The 25,285-nt window shown below is 38.3% G+C and overlaps 12 protein-coding genes across 12 annotated transcripts, besides 1 other annotated feature; 5 read left to right on the forward strand and 7 right to left on the reverse strand.

Moving 5' to 3' along the window:
- Positions 1-162: 162 nt before the first annotated feature.
- Positions 163-1,860, forward strand: DCR2 (phosphoprotein phosphatase; the record flags this gene model as incomplete). The annotated part of the gene is made up of 1 exon (XM_452116.1): positions 163-1,860. The coding sequence occupies one exon, from the start codon at positions 163-165 to the stop codon at positions 1,858-1,860; it is 1,698 nt and encodes a 565-aa protein (XP_452116.1).
- Positions 1,832-2,839, reverse strand: VPS38 (Vps38p; the record flags this gene model as incomplete). The annotated part of the gene is made up of 1 exon (XM_452117.1): positions 1,832-2,839. The coding sequence occupies one exon, from the start codon at positions 2,837-2,839 to the stop codon at positions 1,832-1,834; it is 1,008 nt and encodes a 335-aa protein (XP_452117.1).
- Positions 2,840-3,850: 1,011 nt separating this feature from the next.
- Positions 3,851-4,615, forward strand: LST7 (Lst7p; the record flags this gene model as incomplete). The annotated part of the gene is made up of 1 exon (XM_452118.1): positions 3,851-4,615. One exon carries the CDS (start codon positions 3,851-3,853, stop codon positions 4,613-4,615), a length of 765 nt encoding a protein of 254 aa, XP_452118.1.
- Positions 4,616-4,828: 213 nt separating this feature from the next.
- Positions 4,829-6,277, reverse strand: ADE13 (adenylosuccinase ADE13; the record flags this gene model as incomplete). The annotated part of the gene is made up of 1 exon (XM_452119.1): positions 4,829-6,277. One exon carries the CDS (start codon positions 6,275-6,277, stop codon positions 4,829-4,831), a length of 1,449 nt encoding a protein of 482 aa, XP_452119.1.
- Positions 6,278-6,805: 528 nt separating this feature from the next.
- Positions 6,806-9,553, reverse strand: KLLA0_B13211g (uncharacterized protein; the record flags this gene model as incomplete). The annotated part of the gene is made up of 1 exon (XM_452120.1): positions 6,806-9,553. The coding sequence occupies one exon, from the start codon at positions 9,551-9,553 to the stop codon at positions 6,806-6,808; it is 2,748 nt and encodes a 915-aa protein (XP_452120.1).
- Positions 9,554-10,145: 592 nt separating this feature from the next.
- On the reverse strand, positions 10,146-11,882 carry MUP1 (Mup1p; the record flags this gene model as incomplete). Its single annotated transcript, XM_452121.1, has 1 exon — positions 10,146-11,882. One exon carries the CDS (start codon positions 11,880-11,882, stop codon positions 10,146-10,148), a length of 1,737 nt encoding a protein of 578 aa, XP_452121.1.
- A 1,308-nt stretch (positions 11,883-13,190) lies between these two features.
- On the reverse strand, positions 13,191-14,987 carry PAP1 (polynucleotide adenylyltransferase PAP1; the record flags this gene model as incomplete). The annotated part of the gene is made up of 1 exon (XM_452122.1): positions 13,191-14,987. The coding sequence occupies one exon, from the start codon at positions 14,985-14,987 to the stop codon at positions 13,191-13,193; it is 1,797 nt and encodes a 598-aa protein (XP_452122.1).
- Positions 14,988-16,791: 1,804 nt separating this feature from the next.
- VPS1 (dynamin-like GTPase VPS1) lies at positions 16,792-18,846 on the forward strand (the record flags this gene model as incomplete). Its single annotated transcript, XM_452123.1, has 1 exon — positions 16,792-18,846. One exon carries the CDS (start codon positions 16,792-16,794, stop codon positions 18,844-18,846), a length of 2,055 nt encoding a protein of 684 aa, XP_452123.1.
- Positions 18,847-19,909: 1,063 nt separating this feature from the next.
- Positions 19,910-20,107: a sequence feature (Centromere Klla0B).
- A 698-nt stretch (positions 20,108-20,805) lies between these two features.
- Positions 20,806-21,402, forward strand: MET14 (adenylyl-sulfate kinase; the record flags this gene model as incomplete). The annotated part of the gene is made up of 1 exon (XM_452124.1): positions 20,806-21,402. One exon carries the CDS (start codon positions 20,806-20,808, stop codon positions 21,400-21,402), a length of 597 nt encoding a protein of 198 aa, XP_452124.1.
- A 123-nt stretch (positions 21,403-21,525) lies between these two features.
- DID4 (ESCRT-III subunit protein DID4) lies at positions 21,526-22,453 on the reverse strand (the record flags this gene model as incomplete). Its single annotated transcript, XM_452125.1, has 2 exons — positions 21,526-22,176; positions 22,394-22,453. The coding sequence occupies 2 exons, from the start codon at positions 22,451-22,453 to the stop codon at positions 21,526-21,528; spliced, it is 711 nt and encodes a 236-aa protein (XP_452125.1).
- A 428-nt stretch (positions 22,454-22,881) lies between these two features.
- MRP17 (mitochondrial 37S ribosomal protein bS6m) lies at positions 22,882-23,271 on the forward strand (the record flags this gene model as incomplete). The annotated part of the gene is made up of 1 exon (XM_452126.1): positions 22,882-23,271. The coding sequence occupies one exon, from the start codon at positions 22,882-22,884 to the stop codon at positions 23,269-23,271; it is 390 nt and encodes a 129-aa protein (XP_452126.1).
- Positions 23,272-23,731: 460 nt separating this feature from the next.
- On the reverse strand, positions 23,732-24,997 carry AUR1 (inositol phosphorylceramide synthase; the record flags this gene model as incomplete). The annotated part of the gene is made up of 1 exon (XM_452127.1): positions 23,732-24,997. The coding sequence occupies one exon, from the start codon at positions 24,995-24,997 to the stop codon at positions 23,732-23,734; it is 1,266 nt and encodes a 421-aa protein (XP_452127.1).
- Between the last annotated feature and the right edge of the window lie 288 nt (positions 24,998-25,285).

Below are 25,285 nucleotides of genomic sequence, written 5' to 3' on the forward strand. Positions count from 1 at the left end.
ACACATTAACGAGTCGGTAAATCTATAGTGAGTTCAATATATAACACAAGGTTAAGAAGGGAAATACCACCGAATTTGAGTCAGATTAGTTGGGAAGTAAAATAAAACTGCTGTGAGGCTCAAGGGTAAGAATCATAGAGTCTTAATAGCTCGGTTTGAATAATGGTTGGGCTGTCGAAGAGGTATGCTCGATTGATCACATATTTCGTCATATTATGCTTATTATTAGGAATTATTGTACGGCTCAATTTACTCGGATACAAGTTACTACCCTCGGTGACTTTAGGCCACAAATCACCGGAAGCTTATTGGTACGGAGTTGTGATTAATTTTGGAACTCTGAGCTGTTTCCATGTTGGAACTTGGTTCAGAATTTGTCCTGTAACGGAAAGTAGTCTTAAAGTGGATCTCCATGATAGCTCTTTGACAAGCAGGAAAGTGATCACAAAGGACTTATTTAATTCTGAAGGGTATCATTGGTTTGGAAAATCCCAATTTTTATGGTACGATGTGTTAGAATTGAAATCAGTTACCGATGTAAGAAAGCTTCCGTCTGGGGACTCTGTTTATGGGGTTACCAGGATATCAGGCGATTTGAAAGATTGTAAACATCCATTTAAGAATATATGTATTCATATCGATGAATTGAATGAATCAGCATTGGAAAACACTAGATTTCTCTCTGGCTTCTCAGTATTGTTCGGTGAAGACGTTACAGAACCGAGAATTGACTGGGATTTGGATAAAAGATTTACGGTAACCAACGTAAGGTACCCTTCTTACGTCACAGCAACATATTGGAATAACGATGTGTGGAAACCCGAAGTCCCTTTGCTCTTCGTTAATGATCAACACAAGTTTAAAATTGTACAGTTGGCAGACTTACATTTCAGTGTTGGTAAGGGCGTTTGTAGAGATGAGTTCCCACAACACGAGACGTGTGAAGCAGATCCCAAAACATTACAATTTATAGATCAAGTTTTGGATATCGAAAAGCCTCAGATGGTAGTATTTACAGGCGATCAAATTATGGGAGATGAGTGTAAGCAAGATTCAGAGACTGCGCTCTTGAAAGTGTTGGCTCCTGTCATCTCAAGAAAAATTCCATGGGCAATGGTATGGGGTAATCACGACGACGAAGGGTCACTAAACAGGTGGCAGTTATCCGAATTCGCAAGTAAGCTTCCGTATTCGTTGTTTGAAATTGGGCCTCGCGACTCAAAAGACAATCAGTTCGGGCTCGGAAACTATGTACGGGAAGTCAAGGGTGGTGATGGGACGACAAATATTGCCTTGTACTTCTTGGATTCTCATAAGTATTCAAAGAGCAAAGCATTCCCAGGATATGACTGGGTTAAGGAAGAACAATGGGAGTATATGGAGGAATATCTGGAAAGCCACGATTCTATTAAACAGGCGAAACACTCCGGTGATTTAATTTCGATGGCATTCTTCCATATTCCTTTACCAGAATATAGGAACTTCCCTCAGGAATCAGGTAGTAACCGAGTAGTAGGAACTTATAAAGAAGGTATCACGGCACCAAGATATAATTCTGAAGGGGTGAAAACTCTACATAAGTTGGGCGTGTCAGTTACCAGTGTGGGACATGATCACTGCAATGATTATTGTTTATTAGATGATTTCAACGACGGTGAGGACAAGATATGGTTATGCTATGGAGGTGCAGCTGGAGAAGGAGGTTATGCTGGGTACGGAGGTACAGAAAGACGTATTAGGGTATATGAGATAGATGCGCTAAAGAAAGATATATATTCGTGGAAACGACTTAATGGTTCTCCGGAAAACACTTTCGATCATCAAAAACTAATCAGCGATGGTGTTCCATATACTGCCTGAGCTGATTGACGTTTATATTGAACCTTGCAGTTGCCATTTTTAACTTACTATTATGCTGTTGGTTTGCTTTTGTTAGTGCATAAAATGGTAGTTCACCATCAACTAAAGAATTGCTTCCCATGAATGATAGAGCATGCGGTAAAGGAATAAATAGAATTTTCTGAGTTATGATTTTCATAATGAGTAAGTAGTACCCTAATTTACAATTTAGGAGTTCCTTATCCGGTGACGCTAAAATGTTTTCGAAATCAACAAACTTAAAATCGATGTAAAATGCATTATCCTCCACTTTGGACCTGCCTAAGTCAATGAAGTCTGGTATCTTAAGATGATCAATGATATCAATGGATTGTTTTAGCTTTCTGGCCTGCAACAAGTTGAATTTGGCCTTATCCTGTGCAAAGGTCGAATATTCCGAACCGTAATCGTCATTGATAGATATTGATGTCTGTGAACTTGACGCGGAAACGCAATCGGACTCCTTTTTCAGCTGGGCCCGAATCAATTCTAGATTTTCTTTCGATCTTCGTATCCGTTCCTTATAATGCTCTATGCATTCTTTGAAATATATATAGTCTTGGGTAAGAATCGAATAACGATCCTCCATCAGTTTTGCAACATCAGTAGTCTCGCATCTGACCTGAGAGATGTACTGTAATATCTTATTAAGCTTCAACAACCCATTGAACGTGAAAGATTGCTTAATACTACCTTGTGGCATTTGTCTAGGGGGACCCTTAACAAAATATTCGGAATGTCCTGGCAACATATAAAAACCATCTTCAAACTCAAATATTGGTATGTTAAACAGTGAAAACTCAAGAATTCCCATATTTGGATCCAACCTGAGATCTATTTTCCCTCCTACCCATGTTAGCTTCCTCAATGGCACCTTATAATGACACAGTTCAACCCATTGATCTCTCAATTCTGACTCTACAGTTTCCTTAGGATATTTGCCAACTATCTTGATACCCATACTGGTATCGCTACAAGGTATTTCATTGATTTCTTCATACTCAAGCAAACTACTACGGCCTTCCTGAATTTCTGTAATATATATCAGCTTGTTTTTACTATCCTCTATAACAACAAAGCAGGGGAAGATCCTAAAGCACACTTCCGCATCTTTACGATTCGATAAAGACAAGTTTGCAACAGAAACGGATTTTAAATGCCGTACTCTTTTCTAAATTGATGATAATAGCACAGAATTCCCAATACAGGATCACCAAGCCTACTCGCCAGGTTGCATGCATCACGTTTATTAATATAAGTTAGTAAATAAGGTTTCACCTCAGCTGTCACATAGTATAAGATAAAAATGCATACATGTAAACCCTCAGATTCAATCATCCACAAGTTCCAGTTATAATATTTTCGCAGTATGATACCATCCAACTGATTGAACTGCCTGGAAGGAACCCAAGCCGTGTTGGCAGTCACGCAATCAAACCTTGTTGGTTGCTTTCTTTTGTTTCCAGAAGGATTATGTTCATACTGATTATTGATTTTTCAACAATGGAACTGGAAAATGCTAAAGATTGTCGACAACAGTTACAAGAGATGAAGCGATTGTGATAAAAGAAGCGGTCATCAAATTATATACGAGACTTCCATCAGAGTTATTCGAAGCTTATTGCTGTTAGAATTTTGAGATCTTCTAGGGATTACGGTTTTGAGGGACCCTGCCATCCCTAATTGTTTCTTATTGTTCGTTTGAGGTTTTTTTCCATATCATAAGCATAGTCCTTGTGATTCGACTTGATATTGATTATATTTGATTAAGTGAAGAGGCTAGTAGGTAATCTTTTTGAAGAGTATTTCCATGGCTGTTTGTTAAAGGTATAGACGGTGAGAGCTGTTGTCAAATTATTCATCGTTTGGTTTTTCCCTTTATTCTCAAAGCGATAAAGTCTTTTCGATTGACTTTGAACGGAGGAAAGAAAGAAGGAAGAAAAGAAGCACGGACCAAGTACAAGCTACTAGTATGAGTGTCGATGATGTTGGGTTTCTTTCTTTGACCCATTTTTGTGATAAGCATGGTCCGAAGGTTCTAATGGTTACGCAAATAGCTTCTGATCTGGATAGGTGTAATGAACTATTGTTACCAGAGTATCCAAAGGATTCGTACTGTGACTCATGTTTGTTGAGACTTCCAGAACCAAAATCAGATGCAACGTCTATCAGATCAAGTATTGACGATTTCTATAGCGTATCGACGCAGTACTCCTCGATAAGGTACCAATTGCTCAGTATGATTATCAAGAAAACGTTCTCAGAAGAGACAATGAGTTATGATGGTTCGCCGTTCATGTTTTGTGATGAACACAGAGGCCTCAATTTAGCGGTTGGCTTTAAGCTGGAAGATGTACATGCTCGTGGTAACGAGAGACGGTATTGTTTAATATTAAGCTTGGAGAAAAGGAATCCATGCGATGGTAACGACGTATTTAAAACATTGTCTGATAATTGGCAATTTATCATTGAGTCCTTGTCCAAATTGATAGATCATATTAAGATACAGGCAAGAGAACAGTTAAACAGAAGACAGACTGATTTTGCGCAAATCATGGGAGGGACCTACCTCAGAGAAAATAAACAAAAACTTCCCGTTAGTTTAGCTGATATCGTTAACGATCAGTTAATCTTTCTAAGAATTCACAAATGGAATACGTTCATATTAACAAGATTAAAGGCAGTTCAAGTAGAGACAGTGGATTCGGATGGTCCTAAAGGTGCAGTCAAGCCTTAAATCTTTTATAGACAGTACATAAAAAAATTCTTCTTTCCATAACTTAAACTTGTAGATTGCAGAACTGATATAATACTTGCGAGTTAGTACTGCTCAATGTGCACTTGGTTGTCTTAAATGTTGTAATTGTTGTATATACACATAAATGTATGTATTGGGAATGCTACTGATATTTTCCTAGCACCGTAGCGGTAAATAAAAGGTATTGGCGGCTTAAACGTTTAGCTTAACTTCGACATCAGTGATATCATTTTGGAAAGCAGCCAACGCTTGTTTGACATCGTTGGCAACGAACTTCTCAACTTGTTGAGGAGCTCTACCGACAAAGGTGGATGGCTCCAACAATGAGTCCAATTCATTCCAGATAGGTTCGAAGAACTTGTCCTGTCTCACACGTTCGATCAAGTCGTTGTCACCACCTTGTTCCTTGACGACAGCGGCAGCTTGGTGAGATAGCACTCTGATAGCTTCATGAACTTCTTGTCTGGATGCACCGTGCTCGACCATGGCCATGATAATATTTTCAGTGGCCATGAATGGCAATTCACCCATAATTCTTCTTTCGATGACCTTTGGATAAACGACTAAACCGGAAGAGATGTTTAGCAAAGTGGATAGTAGAATGTCTGCGGTCAAGAAAGCACTTGGCAAAGAGATTCTTCTGATGGCAGAGTCATCCAAAGTTCTTTCAAACCATTGCACTGACGCGGTTTGTACGGCATCGTTGAACAAAGAACCCAAATGTCTGGCAAGAGAACACACACGTTCGCAACGCATTGGGTTTCTCTTGTAAGCCATGGCAGAGGAACCAATTTGAGATTTTTCGAACGGTTCTTCCAATTCCTTCAAGTTAGCCAATAATCTGATATCAGTCGCCATCTTGTGAGCAGTAGCTGCAAATGAGGATAATGGAGCCAACACGTCGATATCAATCTTTCTAGAATAAGTTTGACCGGTAACTGGGTAGACAGTAGAGAATCCCAATAGTTCAGCAACTCTCTTGTCCAAAGCTTCCACTTTGTCGTGATCACCATGGAACAAAGTTAAGAAAGAAGCTTGGGTACCGGTGGTACCCTTGACACCACGTAGACCGATATCGTTTCTAGCTCTGACAAAGTTTCTTAGATCCCACAATAGTTCTTGGATCCACAATGTGACTCTTTTACCCAAGGTAGTCAATTGAGCTGGTTGGAAATGAGTCCAGCCCAATACTGGTAGATCCTTGTACTCCAAAGCAAACTTGGACAATCTGTTGATAACATTGACCAACTTAGGAATCAAGATATCGTAAGCATCTCTCAAGAAGATCAAGTCAGCATTATCGGTGACAAAACATGAGGTAGCACCTAGATGGATGATACCAGCGGCTTTAGGACAAGTTTCACCAAAAGTGTGAACGTGAGCCATAACATCGTGTCTGACAATGGCCTCTTGCTTGGAAGCAGCAGCGATTTCTTCATCGTTGATGGTCAAATGAGCCTTCATTTGCTCAATGGCTTCTTCACTAATGACATCAAGACCTAATTCCTTTTCAGCAATAGCCAAATTCAACCAAAGCTTTCTCCAGGTAGAGAATCTGTTTCTCAAAGAGAATATGGAAGACATCTCCTCAGAAGCATAACGAGAAGATAGTGGTGTGGTGTACTTATCGTAATCAGACATCGCTAATGATATTTCTTATTATATTACCCTCAATTTTTTTTTAAAACCAGAATTGATACCTTAACCGTTTGAATCGATATGGTATAAAACCCAAAAAAACACTAGTGATTTATTCCGAATCTGAACACTCCTAGAACTAAAATCTGAAAGCCAGATTTAAATATAAAACCTTTGCTCGAATCAGTCCGTTCCATGTTCTATTCTATAGCGATGAGACGGAAGCTTATATTCTTGAAAAAAATGAAATCTTTGAGAAAAATCAATATTAAAAATTAATATTATTATGCGGAGACTCGTGTTGAGCGACGCGAGTCAACCAAATTTTGACTTGACATGGCATTACGGAGATTTATTGAAGGAGTAAATCAAAATCCATAAGAGAAAAGCTCTATGTTCAGATTGAAGAAGCTCCATGTTAGATGTATACATTTACATACGCTTACGGATCTTCAGATATTTATAGGGTTACAAGTGTAGAGATGCAGTTTCTTTTTCAATACTTGATTCTACAGAGTGTTGAGCTTCGGTTCAGTTCTCTTGAGCTTGTTGCTGACGCAATTTGAAAGCCATGAACTCTACACTAGGTCTTAAACCTTTGGGGAAAGAGCTTGGGAAGGTTTCCTCTTCGTCTTCATCTTCTTCTTTTTCTTTGGATTCGTCATTTTCTGTAGCAGTGACATCGGTATCTGTAGATTTCTCTGTTTTTTGTTTCTTGAACCACCTGTTCAATGGAACGTCAGTTCCTGAGTTTAGTAATCTCTCAGACACAACAACGCTTGGTCCTCTGAACCATAGAGGTTCACCCTTGGCTCTTCTTCTTCTGGGTACGTTATCCTTACCTAATCTCCTGATTTGACTGCTGTAGTCAGCTCTTTGTAAAAGTTCAATGTTCTTTGTGAGTGGTATAGGGAGTATGCAAGCAGATGGTGCATCAACGACTATATGTCCCGTAGGTCCTCCTGCATTCTTCATTTGTGTTATTAGATCGTTAATGATTGCTGTGGAACGATATGGGATAGGCTTCGAGCCATCGCCAGCGGAGGTAGATATAGAACCTTTACCATGACCAGTACCGAGTTGAGATTGCAGCATCAACTGTTGTTGGAGCTGTTGTTGCTGTTGTTGTTGCTGTTGCTTTTGCAGCAGCTGTTGATGAGATGGTAGCGGTAATTGTGGAGATGGATGCTGGCCCTTTGGCATTGGAGGCGGGTAGTACTGAGTTGGTCTAGATTGTAGCGAACTTATTGGGCTTTGTGCAGAGTTTCTTGAAAGTGAAGACAAACGTCCCTTGGGTACAGCGGCTGAGCTATGCAGATTTGTTAATACTGTGCCGGTTTCGTCGTCATACTTACCTGGTGGTGGTGGATCACCTGGCCTGATGATATATCTAGGACAGTCGTCAGATGTGGAGTATTCACCAAGGTCGTCTCTTCTTAGTTTAGGACGTAAGTATACCGCACCAACTAATGGAGGAGCGTTGACTGCACCTTCTGTTGGTTGCGGTAATGGGTCGTTAACTGTTGCATTGGCTGGTAACAAATGCTTGATTGGAGATTCATATTTATAGAACTTTCTACCAACAACGGGGATCGTAGGATCCTCAGATTCACGCACTTCTTCCGGTAAACACCCTTTCCAGGTTCTGATCTTGTTAAATACCTTTTCCGTTTCGTTGTAACGGTACTCACAAACAAATAATGGGCCTTCGATGGCTACATCTGGGTCACCACGTTGGAATCTAGTGAAATGACACACATAACACTTACCAACGATCTCTTCTACTAGATGATCTCTGTATTGACCAGATTTGACAACTTCATTCTTGTAAAACAATCTGTCCACACGGTGCACTGTCTGTTCAGGTCTCAAGTACCAACAACAGTTCAACCAACGAGTACCGTCAGATGTGTACCAAAGTCTGAAAATTTGTGCAACAGTTGGTTTAGTTTCGTCATTAGCATTACGTAGCAAGATCCAGTCACCAATTTTATATGTTTTCCCATTAACGTCAACGGTCTCCAAAGGATATTTTAATTCACCATCAGTCATGAAATCGATGTCAGGTCTTGACAATTCGTGTTGACAATGTGCATTGAACAGAGTTTCGAAATCCGCAGCTCTTCTCACCTCACCTGGTTGGGATCTATGGTACATTCTGTAGTTGCTTAACATTAACATCACATCTTCTTGGAACTTGTGGAAATTTTTGTACTTACGTTGCTTCACTTTCTTCTTGATATCATCTAGTGAAATTGGGTCTGATATGACACTGTAATATTGAGGTTCACGATCTTCGTCTGGTAACCTTTCAAACTTTGCTGCCAACAGATCCTTCCCGCCAGGCGTGGTTTCCTTCTTCATGGCTTTTAAGACGTTTTTGATACGCTGTTCATACGGTAAATCAATTACCGGTGGTCTACCACGCTTCATGTGTGTCTTCTTTTCAACTGGAGTTTTGGCTATAAGAGGCTGAGGAGTCATTGATTTTGAAGTGTTAATGATAGGAGGCGATACGTGAGAAATACGGATCTTTGGTAATGGTGGTTGCCTTTTCGCACTAGAGGTACTATCGTCAGAACTACTGCTTTTTGGTTCCTTCCTGTTTGCTGCCAGTCTGTATTCATCCTCAGTAGTACGGAAGCCACCAGGTGACCGCGTTAAAGGAATGGAATTGAATGACATTGTTGATCTAGATGCTCTACCAGTTTCCTTGAAATCCTTATTAGGAGTAGCTCCTCCACTGCCCTTTTGTAGCGATACATGCTGTGAGGAAGATGATGGTGATTGTGTTTGACTGATAGTATTGTCTTGCTCGGCAGGTATCTTAGGTTTGGGAAGAGCCTTCTGCTGTTTCTCAGGTTCCTCGATCTCCACACCCTCTAAAGGAGCTTCATCCGGTAATGGTCCCAAATATGGATATCTAATGTTGGGGAAATCTTTCTTCAAACTAGGTATGATTGTATCTTTAACGCATTTATCTAGAATTACAGCGTAATGGTACACATCGGAATCCTTTGTGTTGTACGTCCTTGCATTCCATGTAACCCTCGCCAAATCGTTCACAAATTCCTGAGGATTCTTATACTGCGTCATGCGCTTCCTGACAGTACTCAAACTAATTGGATGCTCAATGATTTGGTAATAATCTGGATAGTCCCTTTTTGGAGGCAAGAGATGGAAGATAGGGTGGATCTCAAGGCCATTCTCTTCCTTTAATTCGTAGATAATATTTACCAAAGGTTTAATAACCTCTTTTAACGGCACTTTACTTGACATTATTAAACAGGAAAGGAGCAATAGTATTTGACTGAAGCAGTCCACTAACACTCAGTTATCTGTTATAGTTGCACTGATGTACCGCGTCTCTGTACTTCCAGTATACTCAGCATGAAATGTGATGGATATCAAAGTATGCACTGGAATCCAGTTTTTGTTTTGATTGTTTTTTTCAACAAAGGCCGTAATTATTAAAGACAATGAGTAATTTTGTACGTTACAGCAGCTATATCATAAGTAAGACAAGGCAATTCATTACAGCAGCAAAGCCTGGTGGTGGTCTCATTGGATACACTCTTAGGTATGTTACTACTATAGTTGTTTTTTACGTATTCCATTGCATTAATATTTCCGACACTATATGATATAATGAGCGTGGTTACATCGTTTTGAAGATAATTCATAAAATCGAATAAATTAATGACTATACTTAAATATGAAAGTTGATGACGTATAAAATTGACTAATGCTTCTGCTTGACTTGGAGTAGTTTGAAATGGATTGTTACAAGAAATGATGCATAATAATATGTTTGTTTGTAGAAAAGTTTCAGAGCTTTTAGGAAAGAATCTATTGGACCTTAATGCTCTTTCTAAGCAATGGTTACAGTATGTTGATCTGGAATTTTCTCGAAACCAGTTGAGTTGCTGACCTTTTCTAGTTCAAAAGATATCTGTTCGGCATTAGCTTCATTAATCTTTCTCTTTGCGATCTTTTGTCTCCAGAAACCGTCCTCACCAAGAACTTCTTCGTGTACCAATTCATATTTACCGATCTTTGGTAAAACAACGGCCCATACGACCCAGTATATACCGCCAACGGCAAAGATACCCCAAGCGACCACACAGTGAATCCAGTATGGTAGCGATTGGTAAACAGATTCACCGTTAGATGGTGGGATGTATGGAGCGACGATAAGATACAGATTAGCCAACATGAAAAAGGCAATGACTGGAATACCAGCCTTGATTGGTGGATCCCACATGGTTCTTCCCTTTTTGCGCTCCCAGTGGATCCATAGTAAACCTGCACTGATGAAGAAATTGACGATGTTCATTGGGTACGAAATCAAGTTCAAAACGAAATTATAAGCGTCACCAGCTGGAGGAGCAATGATGGTAACGGTACAGACGATAAAATGCTGGAAAAGACCAACACATGGAGAATCAAATGGTTTTGAAGTGGCAAAGAAGTTAGAGAAGGGTAAGACACCTTCACGGCCCAATTGTTGGATGATTCTACCTTGGGAGAAAATTACCGACATGACGTTACCCAAGGCACTTAACCCAACAAGAACAGAAGCAGCCTTCTTTGCACTATCACTTTTGAAAGCAAGTTCGAAGAAATCAGCAACTAAAATCAATTTAGAGGTTCTGAACACTTCTTTAGGGACCACTGCAAAATAAGCAATGTTCACAAAGATGTATACGATGGCCAAGAATATCAATGAGGTTGGACCAGCAATCTTCAACGTTCTAACCGGATTTTTCACTTCACCAAGAGCATAGTTGACGTTAGAGTAACCAACAAATGACCAAATGACGTTGTATAGCGCGTTCACAATACCGTAAGCGGTAGCATTTCCGGTACCCTCGAATGCATTGTGGAAATTGTCTGTCTTATAACCGTCTTTCAACCCACCACCAAGAGCAACCCAACCGGTAACGGCGATGAACAACACGACACCGATCTTGAAGATACCCAAAATATTCTGAATGTATAGACCCACTTTGACATTGACAGAGTTGATGAGGAAAGCGAAACCAACAACTGCCACACCGATACCTCTTTGGTTCCATTCTGTGATATCAGCGTTAGCTGCTGTTAAAAACATGACTGCAGTATTCACTGAGTTACCGGCAGCCCAACCGAGGAAGAAAACGTACGCACCGTACATGCAAGTGACAAAGAACTTAGGTGCAGGGAAAATACGTTCTAAATAGTTCTTTTCACCACCGTTTCTTGGGATGGCAGTTCCGAATTCCATATACACATAAAGACCAGCTAATGCAATAATGGCACCCACTGCCCACATGATCAACGCTAAACCAACGGAACCACTCAAAGTATAAATGGTGGAAGATACGGCAAAGATACCGGTACCTAACATCCGATTACAGATTAGACCAATACATGAGATGAGCCCAAGTTTCTTAGATCCCTTATCCAATTCGACATCGAAATGTTCACCTGTTTCAACAGATCTATTGTCATCGCTAGTACCAGTAGGATTGGCGTCTGTATCAAGCGTTTTAGAATCAGTAGATATCTCGTAGTTATCCTTATTGAACACGTTCAACTGCGAGAGAAATGATCGACTACCCGACATCTTGAATGTTCGTCTCGTTTCAGCTGTGCGATGAGATATGTGCTTTATGTCGTATGCGATACACAAAGGTTAACCGATTTGAGAATAACGAAAGCCAAGAAAAGAAAAAAATCTAGATATCAACTATTGGTATCGTATTTATACAATGAAGTGGCCAACTGGCGTTGTCCAAATGACAGATATCGATACATAATCAAAAAACCACACACAACCTTGGGATCAAAAGCTATTAGTAACCACAGTGTGAATTTGAATATTCATAGTTTTACACAGTTTATGTCTTCTACAAGCTCATTGTAAAAACCAAACTACTAAGTAAAGTCTTTAATGTGCTAAAACTAATTATATCAAGTAGTAGCATGCCACAGCTTCCTCTCATCAAGAGAACCAAAAACAAGAAAGAACGAAACAAGGCTTATAACTGAGAAGTGCCATTCAAATAGAGCCCTTCTGTAGCCCAAAACCGAATTAGCTCGATGGCACAATAATTAATACAAAGAAACAAGGGTACAAAGAGGAAAAACGAAATAATTGCGTCAAAAGAAAGCAAAATCCAAGTGCTGGGCGAAATGAAAGAAAGTAGCCTTTCGAAAATGGCCCTTAAATGGCTTCTTGAACCTCTTTGACAGATAAAAACCCTTCACAAGACACTTGTTACCTAAGTTACCTTCAAATTTCAACTTCTTGTTTCTTTTCCTTCACTCCCATTACTCGATCTCTTTCTGTCACGTTGCTTCTTTCTTTTACTGAAAAGTGTGGCTTTCTTTCATCACTATGGGTGTATTTGTAAGTTAAACTTGAAATAGGAACTTGCCTGTTGAATCAACAGCGGCTGAACCAGATGATACTGTTCGGGTATCGGTAACGTCTTGTTTTCTCGGATTTTATCAGTGTCTAACTGGCTAACCTTCTATCTCTTGTGGTTTTCCTTTGACTCTTTTTGTCCGCATCTGTCAATTATGTATCAAGATAAGGCACATAGCTGACTAAAAATAAGTACCAGTTAAACATATTTGATGATAGAACAAAAATATTCAGATTAGAGATGGTAGGTTTATGCAAAACAATGGGGTATGTGGCGGACAGCTTCACTATTATAGTAATGATCTGTTCTTTTCTGTGATATGAGACGTTTTTTTTTTTTTACTTAGTTTATCTAGTGGGAAAGTTGAGTTTATGTGTCGCGTTCAATGTAGAGAAACTTTTGTTAATGACTGGGGCTAAGGCTTGAGGGGAGACTCACGTTGCCTTGGCCATGATGCATTATGCGAACCCTGAAGAGGTAGTATGAACGGATCGTAAGACTTTCTATGTTGTCGCAGTCATTGGGTCTTCGGTGATAGCATTGGTATTACTGTTTGCTGGGACATTTGATGATGGAGTGGAATTAGCGTCATTTACTGGGGAAGAAGAATTGGTGTTGCCACTGGTAGTAGTAGTAGACTTGCCATTGGACGGATCGGATTTAGGTCTTTTACTCTTTTCACCACTTTTCTCCGGTTTCCTCTTCTTGCTGGATTTCACAGGACGTGTTTCCCCCTCTTGGTAGACTTCATCCGGTAAGTCATGCACTTTCACATACTTGATGATTAAAGAATACGTTTCAGGGTCCTCATAGTCGGGTAATGAGCGACACAAATTGAAAAATTCTTGACATGGAATGTGTATATCAATTTTTTTACTCTCTTCTGTGTTGATGTCAAGTCCAATAAACATCGTGGCTATGTGAACTTGATTAGAGTTTTTGGAGGCTTCATCGTCTTTGTTTGCATCAGTTATTTTTGTAAACTTTTTCAATACACCTTCTGTCTTATGTGTACCGTAGTTGTTCATGATCTCTTTATATTCATCCTCATTATTGTATATATAGCTGGACTCGTATGGTTCAATAAATGGATGCGCCAGATTGATTCCTGGTAAAACTTCTAGTTTTTGGACCAACAATCTGAGCTTACTTTCAACGAATCCACTCCATTTCAAGTGTTGTTCGTCGGAACCCTTTGTTGAGACCATAACCGTTAGGTAGAATTTATACTTGAAGAAGAAATCGTGTTTCTTGAACAAATCTTCCCATGATAGTTCATTAGAGAAAATCTTTTGTGTGACCTCTACACCTCTTTGTAATTCAGATAAGATCACTTTCTTAGTTGACTCACTGATGTTGTGGGTAGCACACATTGAAGGGTACGCTGGTGTAATCACAGGCATCTTGTGGGATCTATCCTGTGCATATATTTTGGGGTTCCACACGCGGACCTGTAAAGGACCATCTTCGATTGGCTTCAATAGGACAGGTTGTGGCCATTTCCAACGTGATAAAATCTGAAAGAATTTTGATATTATTACCGCACTGCATGCATTAGGGTACAATTGGCAGATTCTTACCACAAACATCGCCCATGCGACACCACCGGGGAACCCAAAGACGTTTGCATATACTGCTCTTCTCTTTGCCCATATCTTAATAGCTCTTAATGCAATCTTGAAAGATGTTTTATTAGGCACTAATTCTAAAATTTCATCGGTGACTCTGGTACCGTTCAACGCTCTTAGATCCTTTTCATCAACGTTCCTTAACAAATTCTTATCACTTAAAGTTAAACTTATTGGAACCTGGGGTAAATCTAGTTTAGCAAAGATTAAATCGATGGAGATTCCATTGAATTTGATCTTGATAATTGGGACGAAAGCATCTGGAACTGACGCAATTTCTTCAAGTTCTGGTCTTTCCCTCAACAGAGCATCGAATACGGTAAAGAAATCTTCTCTGGATACATGTTTAGGTACCACAATCAACGTATCAATATCGGAACCTGGACCATGGACCCCTAATCTATAAGAACCAAAGGTAAATACTTTACCACCAGCATCACGAGCCATACCATCGGACATGTTTTTCTTCTTTGAAACCTGATATACAAACTCTTGTGTCAATTTTTGGAAGATTTCTAATACTGCCACTCTCTTCCCAGTTTCTTCCTCCGTTTCGAAAGAGCCTTCTTTCTTAAGCTGTTGAATTAATGAATCGTTTAATGCGTTTTCGGCAGCAGTGGGACCCTCCGTGGAAATCGGGCCCGTTACACCAAAGATCTTTTTCTGGGACATTGTATTGGGATAATATTTGTTTCTGTAATCTGGTATATTTCTATTCCTTGCTCTATCCAGATAATCACTTCCCCCGGTATTTAAAAGGCTGTCCGCGGATTGTCTTCTTGGAATGTAGTTCTGAAACTTCTTTGAGATTGGAGACGATGTTGGTGAGTTAGCCGGTGAATAATAAACGTAATGTAGCCCTGGCTGATTGAAATATTGTTGCTGATGCTGCTGTCTTTGATTATAATGGTGGTGATGTTGCAAATGATGCTGATATGTGTTTCGGCTTGTATTGAGATTTAAATGCCGGTTTCTTTGTCTGGAGGGAGATGATCCTACACTATCAGATTCTGAACTTTTTCCCCCTTCCTCTTCTTCTTCTATTAGCCCTACTGCACCTAGTACTACCTCAGAAGTGATATCACAACCGGAAACCTTGAGCCCTGCAAGATCCGAGCTTATTGAATTCAACTGGTCGCCAATCACCGTCCTTGAATTATCGTAAGTGTCCTTGAAAACCTGTGCGTCTTGTACTGAAGTCGACAACCTGAATGAGTTTTGACTTGCTACGTCTTCCTAGATCAGAAAGAACCGTCAAAAGTACTCCTCACAAGTTAATTCGTGATGAGGATAATCAAATAAGTGTCGGATGTGTATAATCTCCGAGAGTTAATACACCAAAGTTCCAATGCAAAGGCTTTTTTCAGTATTTGTGAGTCTGACACTAACTTCTTTTGTTGTTGTTGTTGTTGGTAACAGGTGACCAATATCAAAAGATGTGCTCGTCACTAATTTGAACTAAAAACGTAACTAGCACAAACTATCCAGTTATATTCAGATAGAGAGAGACTGTGTGTATATGTGTGTAGACAAAAAAATCAGCCAGTTAATATTGTATTGTCTGAGAATTCCGTTTCCCTTTATTTCTTTCCTTTACCAATTCTGTCTCAGGAGTGTCCAGCGAATGAAAGAATTAAGAAGTTCAATTTGAAGGTACTGGCAAGTTTGGACCAAAGGGATATGTAGTGTTGGTTTTAACTTTAGCTTCTCCTGTTCACACACTCAAACCAAATAAAAGGTATAGTAAGTTCAAAAGTTCACACTTTGTTATATTATTTCATTTTGTACTAAATTTTTAAAGCCAGAAAAATTCAAAATCGATTTCAAGACCCAGGAAAAATCAATAATTACGTGAAAGACCCCAATCATAAGAATGAGCGAGCTTGAATTTGCAAATTGTATGTTCAATTTCCTGTAAATCTTATCCAACAATAATTCAATTGGAAGTATATGCATATATATAAACGAAAATCCAGATATGGAAGAATCAAGATATTTGATGATTACAAAACCTTTGTATTTCGTGTGTAGATCTGTAACGGCATCCGAAAAAAACAAGAAAACTATCCCATTGACAGTGAAAGTCGGCCTTTATATGGGCCCTTGTAGTTCGTTTGGAAACTCTTCTCCCCGTTAATTTGAATAAGAGGCTACTGGCTAAATAGGCTCACTGACTGTGCTATCTATTGGATACGATCTGGATCCAGTTAGATTGGCAGATCTAACCATTTCCGGGTAATACTTGGTTTTTTCTAACTTTTGGTGGCGAAAAAGGGGAAAAACAAGAAAAACATCAAATCAAAATCAATTCTAGTCAACTCGAGAGAGATATTCCAAATATCTAGAGAGATTTATTTTTATATATACCTTTACTACATCCAAAGTTAATCGGTTAGGTCAGAGATATATTTTGAATTCTCAATTTGTAATTGTAATTGAGATCAAGCCCAATACTGTGAGTAAATAAACTGGCAACATGGATGAACGTTTGATTGCTACGATCAATAAGTTACAGGATGCTTTGGCTCCATTAGGCGGCGGTTCTCAGACTCCGATTGATTTACCACAAATTACCGTTGTTGGTTCTCAAAGTTCTGGTAAATCTTCTGTGTTGGAAAACATTGTCGGTAGAGATTTCTTGCCTCGTGGTACCGGTATTGTTACCAGAAGACCATTGATCTTACAATTGATCAACCGTAGGGTCAAGAAGGAGACTAAGCATGCTACAGAAGAGCTGTTAGATTTGGATAACAGTGCAGCCAATGGTGGTCAAAATGAAGACAATGCAGAAGAATGGGGTGAGTTTGGTCATTTGCCCGGTAAAAAGCTTTTCAACTTTAACGAAATTAGAAAAGAGATCGTTTTGGAGACCGATAAGAGTACCGGGAAGAATGCAGGGATTTCTGCGGTTCCAATCACTTTAAGAGTATATTCGCCACATGTGCTAACTTTAACCTTGGTCGATTTGCCCGGTTTGACCAAGGTCCCTGTTGGTGATCAACCAGCTGATATCGAAAGACAAATCAAGGATATGATCTTGACTTACATCAAGAAACCTAACGCTATTATCTTGGCAGTGAACCCAGCTAATGCTGATTTGGCTAACAGTGATGGTTTGAAATTGGCCAGGGAAGTCGATCCCGATGGATCAAGAACCATCGGTGTGTTAACTAAAGTCGATTTGATGGATGAAGGTACAGATGTCATCGATATTTTGGCCGGAAGAGTTATCCCATTGAAATTTGGTTATATCCCAGTAATCAATAGAGGTCAAAAAGATATCGAAAAGAATAAAACAATTAGATCTGCGTTAGAGGACGAAAAACGTTTCTTTGAGAACCATCCATCGTACAGTGCAAGAGCACTGTACTGTGGTACCCCATATTTAACTAAGAAGTTAAATTCTATTCTATTGCATCACATCAGACAAACGTTGCCAGATATTAAACATAAGATTGAGGTCACTTTGAAGAAATATCAAACTGAATTGTTAAGTTTGGGTCCAGAATCCCTATCATCTTCCAGTTCCATCGTGCTAAGCATGATCACAGACTTCTCAAAGGAATACACAGGTATATTGGATGGTGAAGCAAGGGAGCTTACAAGTAAAGAACTATCAGGTGGTGCTAGAGTCTCGTTTGTGTTCCATGAAATCTTCAAGAATGGTGTTTACGCCTTGGATCCATTCGATCAAATTAAGGACTCCGATATCAGAACTATTATGTACAATTGTTCTGGTTCAGCGCCTTCTTTGTTTGTGGGTACCGAAGCATTTGAAGTCTTGGTGAAGAAGCAAATTAGTAGGTTCGAACAACCTTCTTTACGTTTGGTCAACTTAGTTTTCGATGAATTGGTCCGTATACTAAAGCAGATTATCAACCAACCAAAATACAGCAGATACCCAAGCCTAAGAGATGCTATCTCGAATAACTTCGTTCAATTCCTGAAAGAGGCGGTCATTCCAACTAATGACTTTGTCGTCGACATCATAAAATCTGAACAAACTTATATCAATACAGCTCATCCAGACCTATTAAAGGGCTCTCAAGCAATGGCTATGGTTGAAGAAAGACTACATCCACGCCAAGTGGATCCAAAGACCGGTAAACCGATTGCTGCTCAACCTGTAAAAGCCGAAGAAACTAGACCATCTGGTTTCTTTGGTGGTTTCTTCTCATCGAAGAGTAAGACTAGAGCTTCTGTTTTGGAAAATCCACCAAATGTTTTAGAAGCCACTGGTCAAATGACTGAAAGGGAAAAACTTGAAACGGAAGTTATTAAATTACTTATCGACAGCTATTTCAGCATCGTCAAGAGATCCGTGGCAGACTTCATTCCAAAGGCTGTTATGCTAAAATTAATCGTTAAGAGTAAAAATGACATTCAAAAGATTCTACTTGAGAAATTATACAGCAGCGAAAATCTTGACGAGCTAACGAAGGAAAGTGATTTGACTACCCAAAGAAGGAAAGAATGTCAAAAGATGGTCAATATTCTAACTCATGCTAGTGAGATTGTTTCATCCGTTTGAATATTAAGTGCTTGTATTTATAAATTGAAACTGTTTTTCCCTCCATTTCATTTCCTCTTTTTTTTTTCTCTGGCTGCTCTGCCTATAGATTAGTGAAATAAATAGTGATATATATCATTGATAAAGAATATCAGAATTATTAATTTTTTTTTTGTCATCGTTATCTTGCTTCCGAATTAAATGTATGTTTCGTTCTATTAACTTAGCTATTATTCTGTATTGGCATGTAACATTTTCAAATCCTATTTTCCTAAAGCTAGTAATTTTTTGGTGACAAATATTGGCCATGCTAACGCTCAATGTATATTGTCTTGATTCACAGTGATTCACAGTTATTTGAATGAAAATTACGAAGACTCATCAAATCTTTAAACATTTTCAACCAGGAAATAGATGATAAGCCTCTTAACTAATAGATTGCAGGATGCTGTTATGATCTCTAATATTGAATTTTATCGACAGTGAACTATTCCAATTTATGATAAATGTTCTCACTTTTTTTACACGTTTATACATGAATATTCACTTTGGCTATTCAATGTGATAATACTGATTTAACTAAATAAAACAAACAAGTACAAGCTGCTCGGACGGAAGGGTTCTGTGATTAAGGGTTTCTCTTGTGTACAATTGAGAAACTAACGAAACTCTAATCATAAACTGTTGAATATTTATATTAATCGTTGTCGTAGATATTAATGAGCGACCGGTTCGAAGTGTTTGTATTCTAAAGACTTGGAATTTGAAGGAAGCGACTTATTTTTACCTGCGTTTCGATGAAAAACATTTAATAATTAAAATAAAATTAAAATAAAATTCAAAAAGAATAAAAAATAAAAAAATAAAAAAATGAAAAAATAAAATAAAATAAAAGATAATTCAATGAACTACGCTCTAAAACAATAATATTTTGTAGTAGTAAGAGTTTTTGATGGCTGGAATTTGAGTAGAGCAGCTCAAAGAAAGTACAAAGTGTGTAACAGTTTATAATGCCCTCTCAATGCGAGTCGTTATAAGTCTATAGAAATATTATGTTGTTGCCAAACTATATTCTTTGAAATCAATCACGTGATATTAAAAATATACTTTTTACCAAAATAATATTTTTGTAATTTTATTTGAAAGAAATCAAAAAAATTTCAATTAAAATATTTTTTATTTAATTTAATTTTAGCTTTTAATTAACATATATAATATTTTATAATTTATTCTTTCAGTTTTAATAATTTAATATTACAAAGTTTGTTTCCGAAAATTAAAATATGTTTTGACGAATTGTATATTGTACTTACGGTTGGACTGATAACGTAAATTATTGGGGTTTATAGTGTAATGAATATAACTTTGAAGTAGGAGTAAATAGCCAAGGCTCTACACTTAATTCGTGGTGTGTCTTTATAGCAACAGAAGTCTCAAAGGATTTAGCATGAACAGCGCAGCACTTGAAGAGTTTTCTCGGTGCGTGACACATTTCACGAGGGGGAAGCACATGCAGGAATGATGCAGATAAATTTATTCCGAGGCCAAGATAGAATCCAAGTAAGTTACTATGCCGAAATACCTTGGCTTGCATAAACTGACGCAGCTTTTACACTGAGCAATCTATTACCTGCTTTCTGCCATTAACAGTCTAAAATACAAGCTATTACCCGTATAAATGTTAAAAATCGGAAAATAATGGTTTCTCGAATACATAAACTGAAGATTACCATATCACGTGCGCAATGACTGTGGTTTGTACGTGGCTCCAATGGCTTTCACAGAAACGTCAGGCTAAGACCAATTACCTGGTGTATGAAGCAACAGTCGACGTATCAATGAGAATCTTTCCAATCAATTGGTAAGCAGTATAAATAGCGAATAGTTCGATAATTCTCGAAACATGGCAGGTTCATTTTTTGATTGAGATGGTTATAATTTAGCTAAAATAGTGCGGATCTAAGGGCAGTGACATCTAAAATGGCTACCAACATCACTTGGCATCAAAATTTGACTTACGATGAACGTAAGGAATTGAGAAAGCAATCAGGATGCACTATTTGGTTAACCGGCCTAAGTGCTTCAGGTAAAAGCACCATTGCTTGCGCTTTGGAACAATTACTGTTGAACAAAGGTCTATCAGCTTACAGATTGGATGGTGACAATATAAGATTTGGACTAAATAAGGATCTGGGTTTCTCTGAACAAGATAGAAACGAGAATATCCGTAGAATTTCAGAAGTTTCTAAGTTATTCGCTGACAGTTGTTCAATTGCCATTACTTCATTCATTTCTCCATACAGAATTGACCGTGACAAAGCCAGAGAGTTGCATAAAGAAGGTGCTTTAAAGTTCATTGAAGTATTTGTCGATGTTCCATTAGAAGTTGCAGAACAAAGAGATCCTAAAGGTTTATACAAAAAGGCTAGGGAAGGCATTATCAAAGAATTCACTGGTATCTCCGCTCCTTACGAGACTCCGCTCTCACCAGAATTACATCTTAGAACTGATCAACAGTCAGTTGAAGAATGTGCTCTTAAAATCTATGAATATCTAGTCAAGGAAAAGCTAATTTAGTAAATATTAATTAAAAAGGTTGTTTCTAGAGTACGAAACTATGCACACCCTGGATTAATGACAGCTGTGAAAAGAATATAATTTATTATTTTACAATTTGTTTAATGTTTACCATAGGTATCATCAGCGTTTTAGACTGTTAAGTCTGGCTTGTAGTTCATCATCCGTAGTAGACCCAGTGACGGGTCCTGGACCGTCACCCGAAGATCCTATCGCCTCAGCAACCGCTCTTGCAGGTTCAGCTGCAGCCTGTTCGTTCTTTACCAGATCCTGTGGAGCAGTTTGTAACTTTGAATTTAGATCTACTCCAATTTCATCCAAGACTCTATTCACAATCTCGTCCGCTTCGTCATCCTCATCTAATTCATCACCCATGACATCATCAATAGATTCATCCATAAATTCTTGCCTTTGCTCCATTAAATCACTCTGCTTTTCGAACTCCATCGATATCCTTTGCAACTGTGGTAAATTCATTGATCTATTCATACCAGCCAATAGGCCGGTAGCTTCCCTCATAGAAACAGCCATTTGATCACTACTCCTGACAGCTTGAACTCTTAGTGAAATTGCTTGTAGTTGTGTTTTCATATTACCGAATTTTTCGGTATATTTCCTGGTTCTAACCAAATCCTTGGCTTGGATTTTAGCTGCATTGACTTGACCATTCTTAGCAGACTTCTTAATCTCTTGAATCAATTTTTTTTCCTGAGCTTCTAGCTTCTTCTTCTCTCTTTCAAGTTCTCTTTGTGCCCGCTCTAATGCCCTTTGGTTCTATCGTTACAAGTTGATGTACAAGCATGGATAAGATATCAAATGAACAAACCCATGAGTATTGTATTGAAAAATGTTAGTGAAACAATTCCATTTAAACTGGAGAAAGTGCCAAAATTAGAAAGGAGGACTCATCAACATATAGATACAACACATTGGCAAATAAAGTAAATAAAGTGTGTTGATTCTAGTAAGCTTTTGGTAGAAATTAACATACCTTCCTCATTCGTTCTTGAGGAGTCATACTCGATCCGAAAACCCATGATAGTAGACTCATGTTTGAATAAAAAACCGCTAGAGTTTGTGTAAAGCTGGGTATTACAATTTATTAGATACTTCGATATAGTAAAACCGCTTATTGACTAGATAACTCTCTTATATGTCGGTTACATTGGCGAGGTCATAGTGGGTCAAAGATTGGATTAGATATAAATTAAGTGGGATTTAATTTTAAAGGGAATACGTATTACCCGGAACTGGTGAAGCTATCGATCGGAAAGAGTAAATCGAGGATTTGAAACTTTTGAAAAATTGTTTAGCGTCGACACTTAACAGAAGAGAGAGGAAAAGAAACTGAAATTTCCCGTAACGAAGACGGTCCCTGTGTTGCATCTTTAGCTATATTAGACGAGGATAATATTTTGTTCGAAAATTTCCGGGAATTGATTACTATCTGATTTTTTTAGAAGGAGCTCTGAAATTACTATGTTATACGAACTGGTGAGTATCGTGCGTGTTAGCAATCCACTTGCAGCCAATGCTGAAGCTAAAGAGCTAGCTACCACTATTGGGAAGTTGATTATTCAGAATAGAGGAGTTGTGAGGAAAATTGTTCCTATGGGTAATAAGCTGTTGCCTAAGATTATAAAAAAGGATCAAGAGCAACATTTCCAAGGGTACCATTTCTTGATGTTGTTTGATTCATCTGCACCAGTACAAAGTGAAATTTTGAGAACGTTGAAGAAGGATCCACGAGTTATCAGATCCAATATAATCAAATTAAGCACTCACAAGAAGCTAGATATTCCTACGTCGTTTGAAAGAGCTACTGGTAACCTTACGTCTTTGAGTAAACCAAAGACAAGTCCATTATAGACTATGAGGAAGGATGCATACTAAACGAAACATACTCTGTACACTAATAAACTAAACGTTAATCTACCCACTTATATAATCTGCGCTGACCCTGGGTTAGAGGATCTTTCTTGTAAATAAAACACATCGTGTTGAGATTCTTTCCACACAAAGCATTTATCTAACCATTCAATAGAAAACTATATCATTTCAAAGAAATCCAAAAAAAGGAGTTACTGTACGAGAAAAAGATGCATTAGGTATATACGTATCTATAGTATAATTTATATGAGTGATTTAGAGTAATCTAAACTGTGCCTGTGTTGTGTATATTCGAGCGTATATGTGCGAAGTTAGGAGAAAAAAAAAAACAAGATCAACAAGCAGTAACATCCGGCGAAGGACAAGTCCAAATGTATTAGAGGAAAAAAAGGATAATAGTGATGTAATTTCCCAGAATAGCTCCTTAGTAGTATTTCTATCAATCAAATCGTTGTTTGTTTGGTTTGGCAGTCGAGGTCCTCAACGGTAGATCCTGTTCTAGATTGTCAGTAGACGTAAGAGAAGAACGCGATACCGATCTTGGCGAGGATTCATCGAAAATAGATGGCGAGTTTGAGTTTGAATTGTTTGAATTTTCCATTGAATTTAATTCGAAATCGGTTTCCAATACCGATAATGGGACATTTTCCACATCGCTTCTGGCACCGTATAATGGATCCGTTTGCCAAATGTTGAATTTGGGAATTTCGGCATACGTCCACCTCGAGTAAACACCCTTTTCAGTTAATGGTAAATGGAAATATTTGGTGTATTGGAAAATAACGTATGATAAGACAGAACCTGCCATTAGATCTACGAAGTAGTGATGTGTCAAATACATGGTTGACCACCATAACCAGCAAACGTAGAAAACGAACAACGGCGTCAATTTAGGGAAAACGTATGAGAAAAACAGGGCTTCCATTGTGGCACAACCCGAATGCAATGATGGAAACGCTCCGAAGATGACTGCTGAATTCGTAAACCCTTTTGTATACAAATTAATTCCGAAATATTCGTCGATTCTTCCTAAACCACCAGGTGATCCATGCATACTGTAATTTGCTGGAGATAATCCATTCAAAATCTTATACCATGGTGGAGCAGCTGGAAACAAGTTTTGAGTCATCACCCCAAACAAGTTCATGTATCCGAATGCAAACGCATATCCTCTTAAGATGGTTGGAGGCCCACAAATGAATAAAATGGCAGCCACAACAAATGGTGCACCAAAATGGAAAATCCCATATGGTAACCAAGCGACAATATCTAATGGTTTGTTTGTTGAAGTGGCGAGAATATCACTCAAATTATCACCATAAAGAATAGTTTCGATTGCTGGTAAAACTTTAACGGTGATCGGAGGCCTGTAGGAAGCGTCAAAAGATGACGATGTGAAGTATAATGACAACCATGCAAAAATAGGTAGAGCATTAAAGAAAAATTGACCTGTGGCTGGAATCACAAATAGTAGCAGCAAAAGGGAATAGAAGAGTATCTTGAATATCCATGGTGCAGGATTTACAACAAATGAGAAAAACATTATACTCCCTAAAAACCCATAATGACATATATCTGTGGCTGAAGCATGGTAATTCTTTAGTTTCCGTATGCTTAATTTGGGATTAAAACTCGTTTCTAAATTAGCCAATCTAGAACCAGCCGGTCTATTAGCAAGAAAGGTTCGTTGGAACCAATTTGCCATTGTTTTAAAGATGCGTCGATTAGTACACTAAAAAACCAGTGACGCTAATTGGAAAAAACAATAACCAAAAAATAAAAAAACACGACTATAACAACGGCAATAGTTGAATATAATCTATCGTACGCTCTCTGATTCGTAACTCAGTGGAATGAAAGCTTCAATTAACGATATCGTCCACTTCTCTATATTAAAAAAAAACTCAACAAAAAAAAACTGTAAAAGCGTCTTTGTCCAATGCTTTCTTGGTATAAAGTAGTGAGTTAAGAGATAAAATAACAACTGCTTTCC

Source organism: Kluyveromyces lactis (genome assembly GCF_000002515.2).
Source record: "Kluyveromyces lactis strain NRRL Y-1140 chromosome B complete sequence".
Taxonomy (NCBI): domain Eukaryota; kingdom Fungi; phylum Ascomycota; class Saccharomycetes; order Saccharomycetales; family Saccharomycetaceae; genus Kluyveromyces; species Kluyveromyces lactis.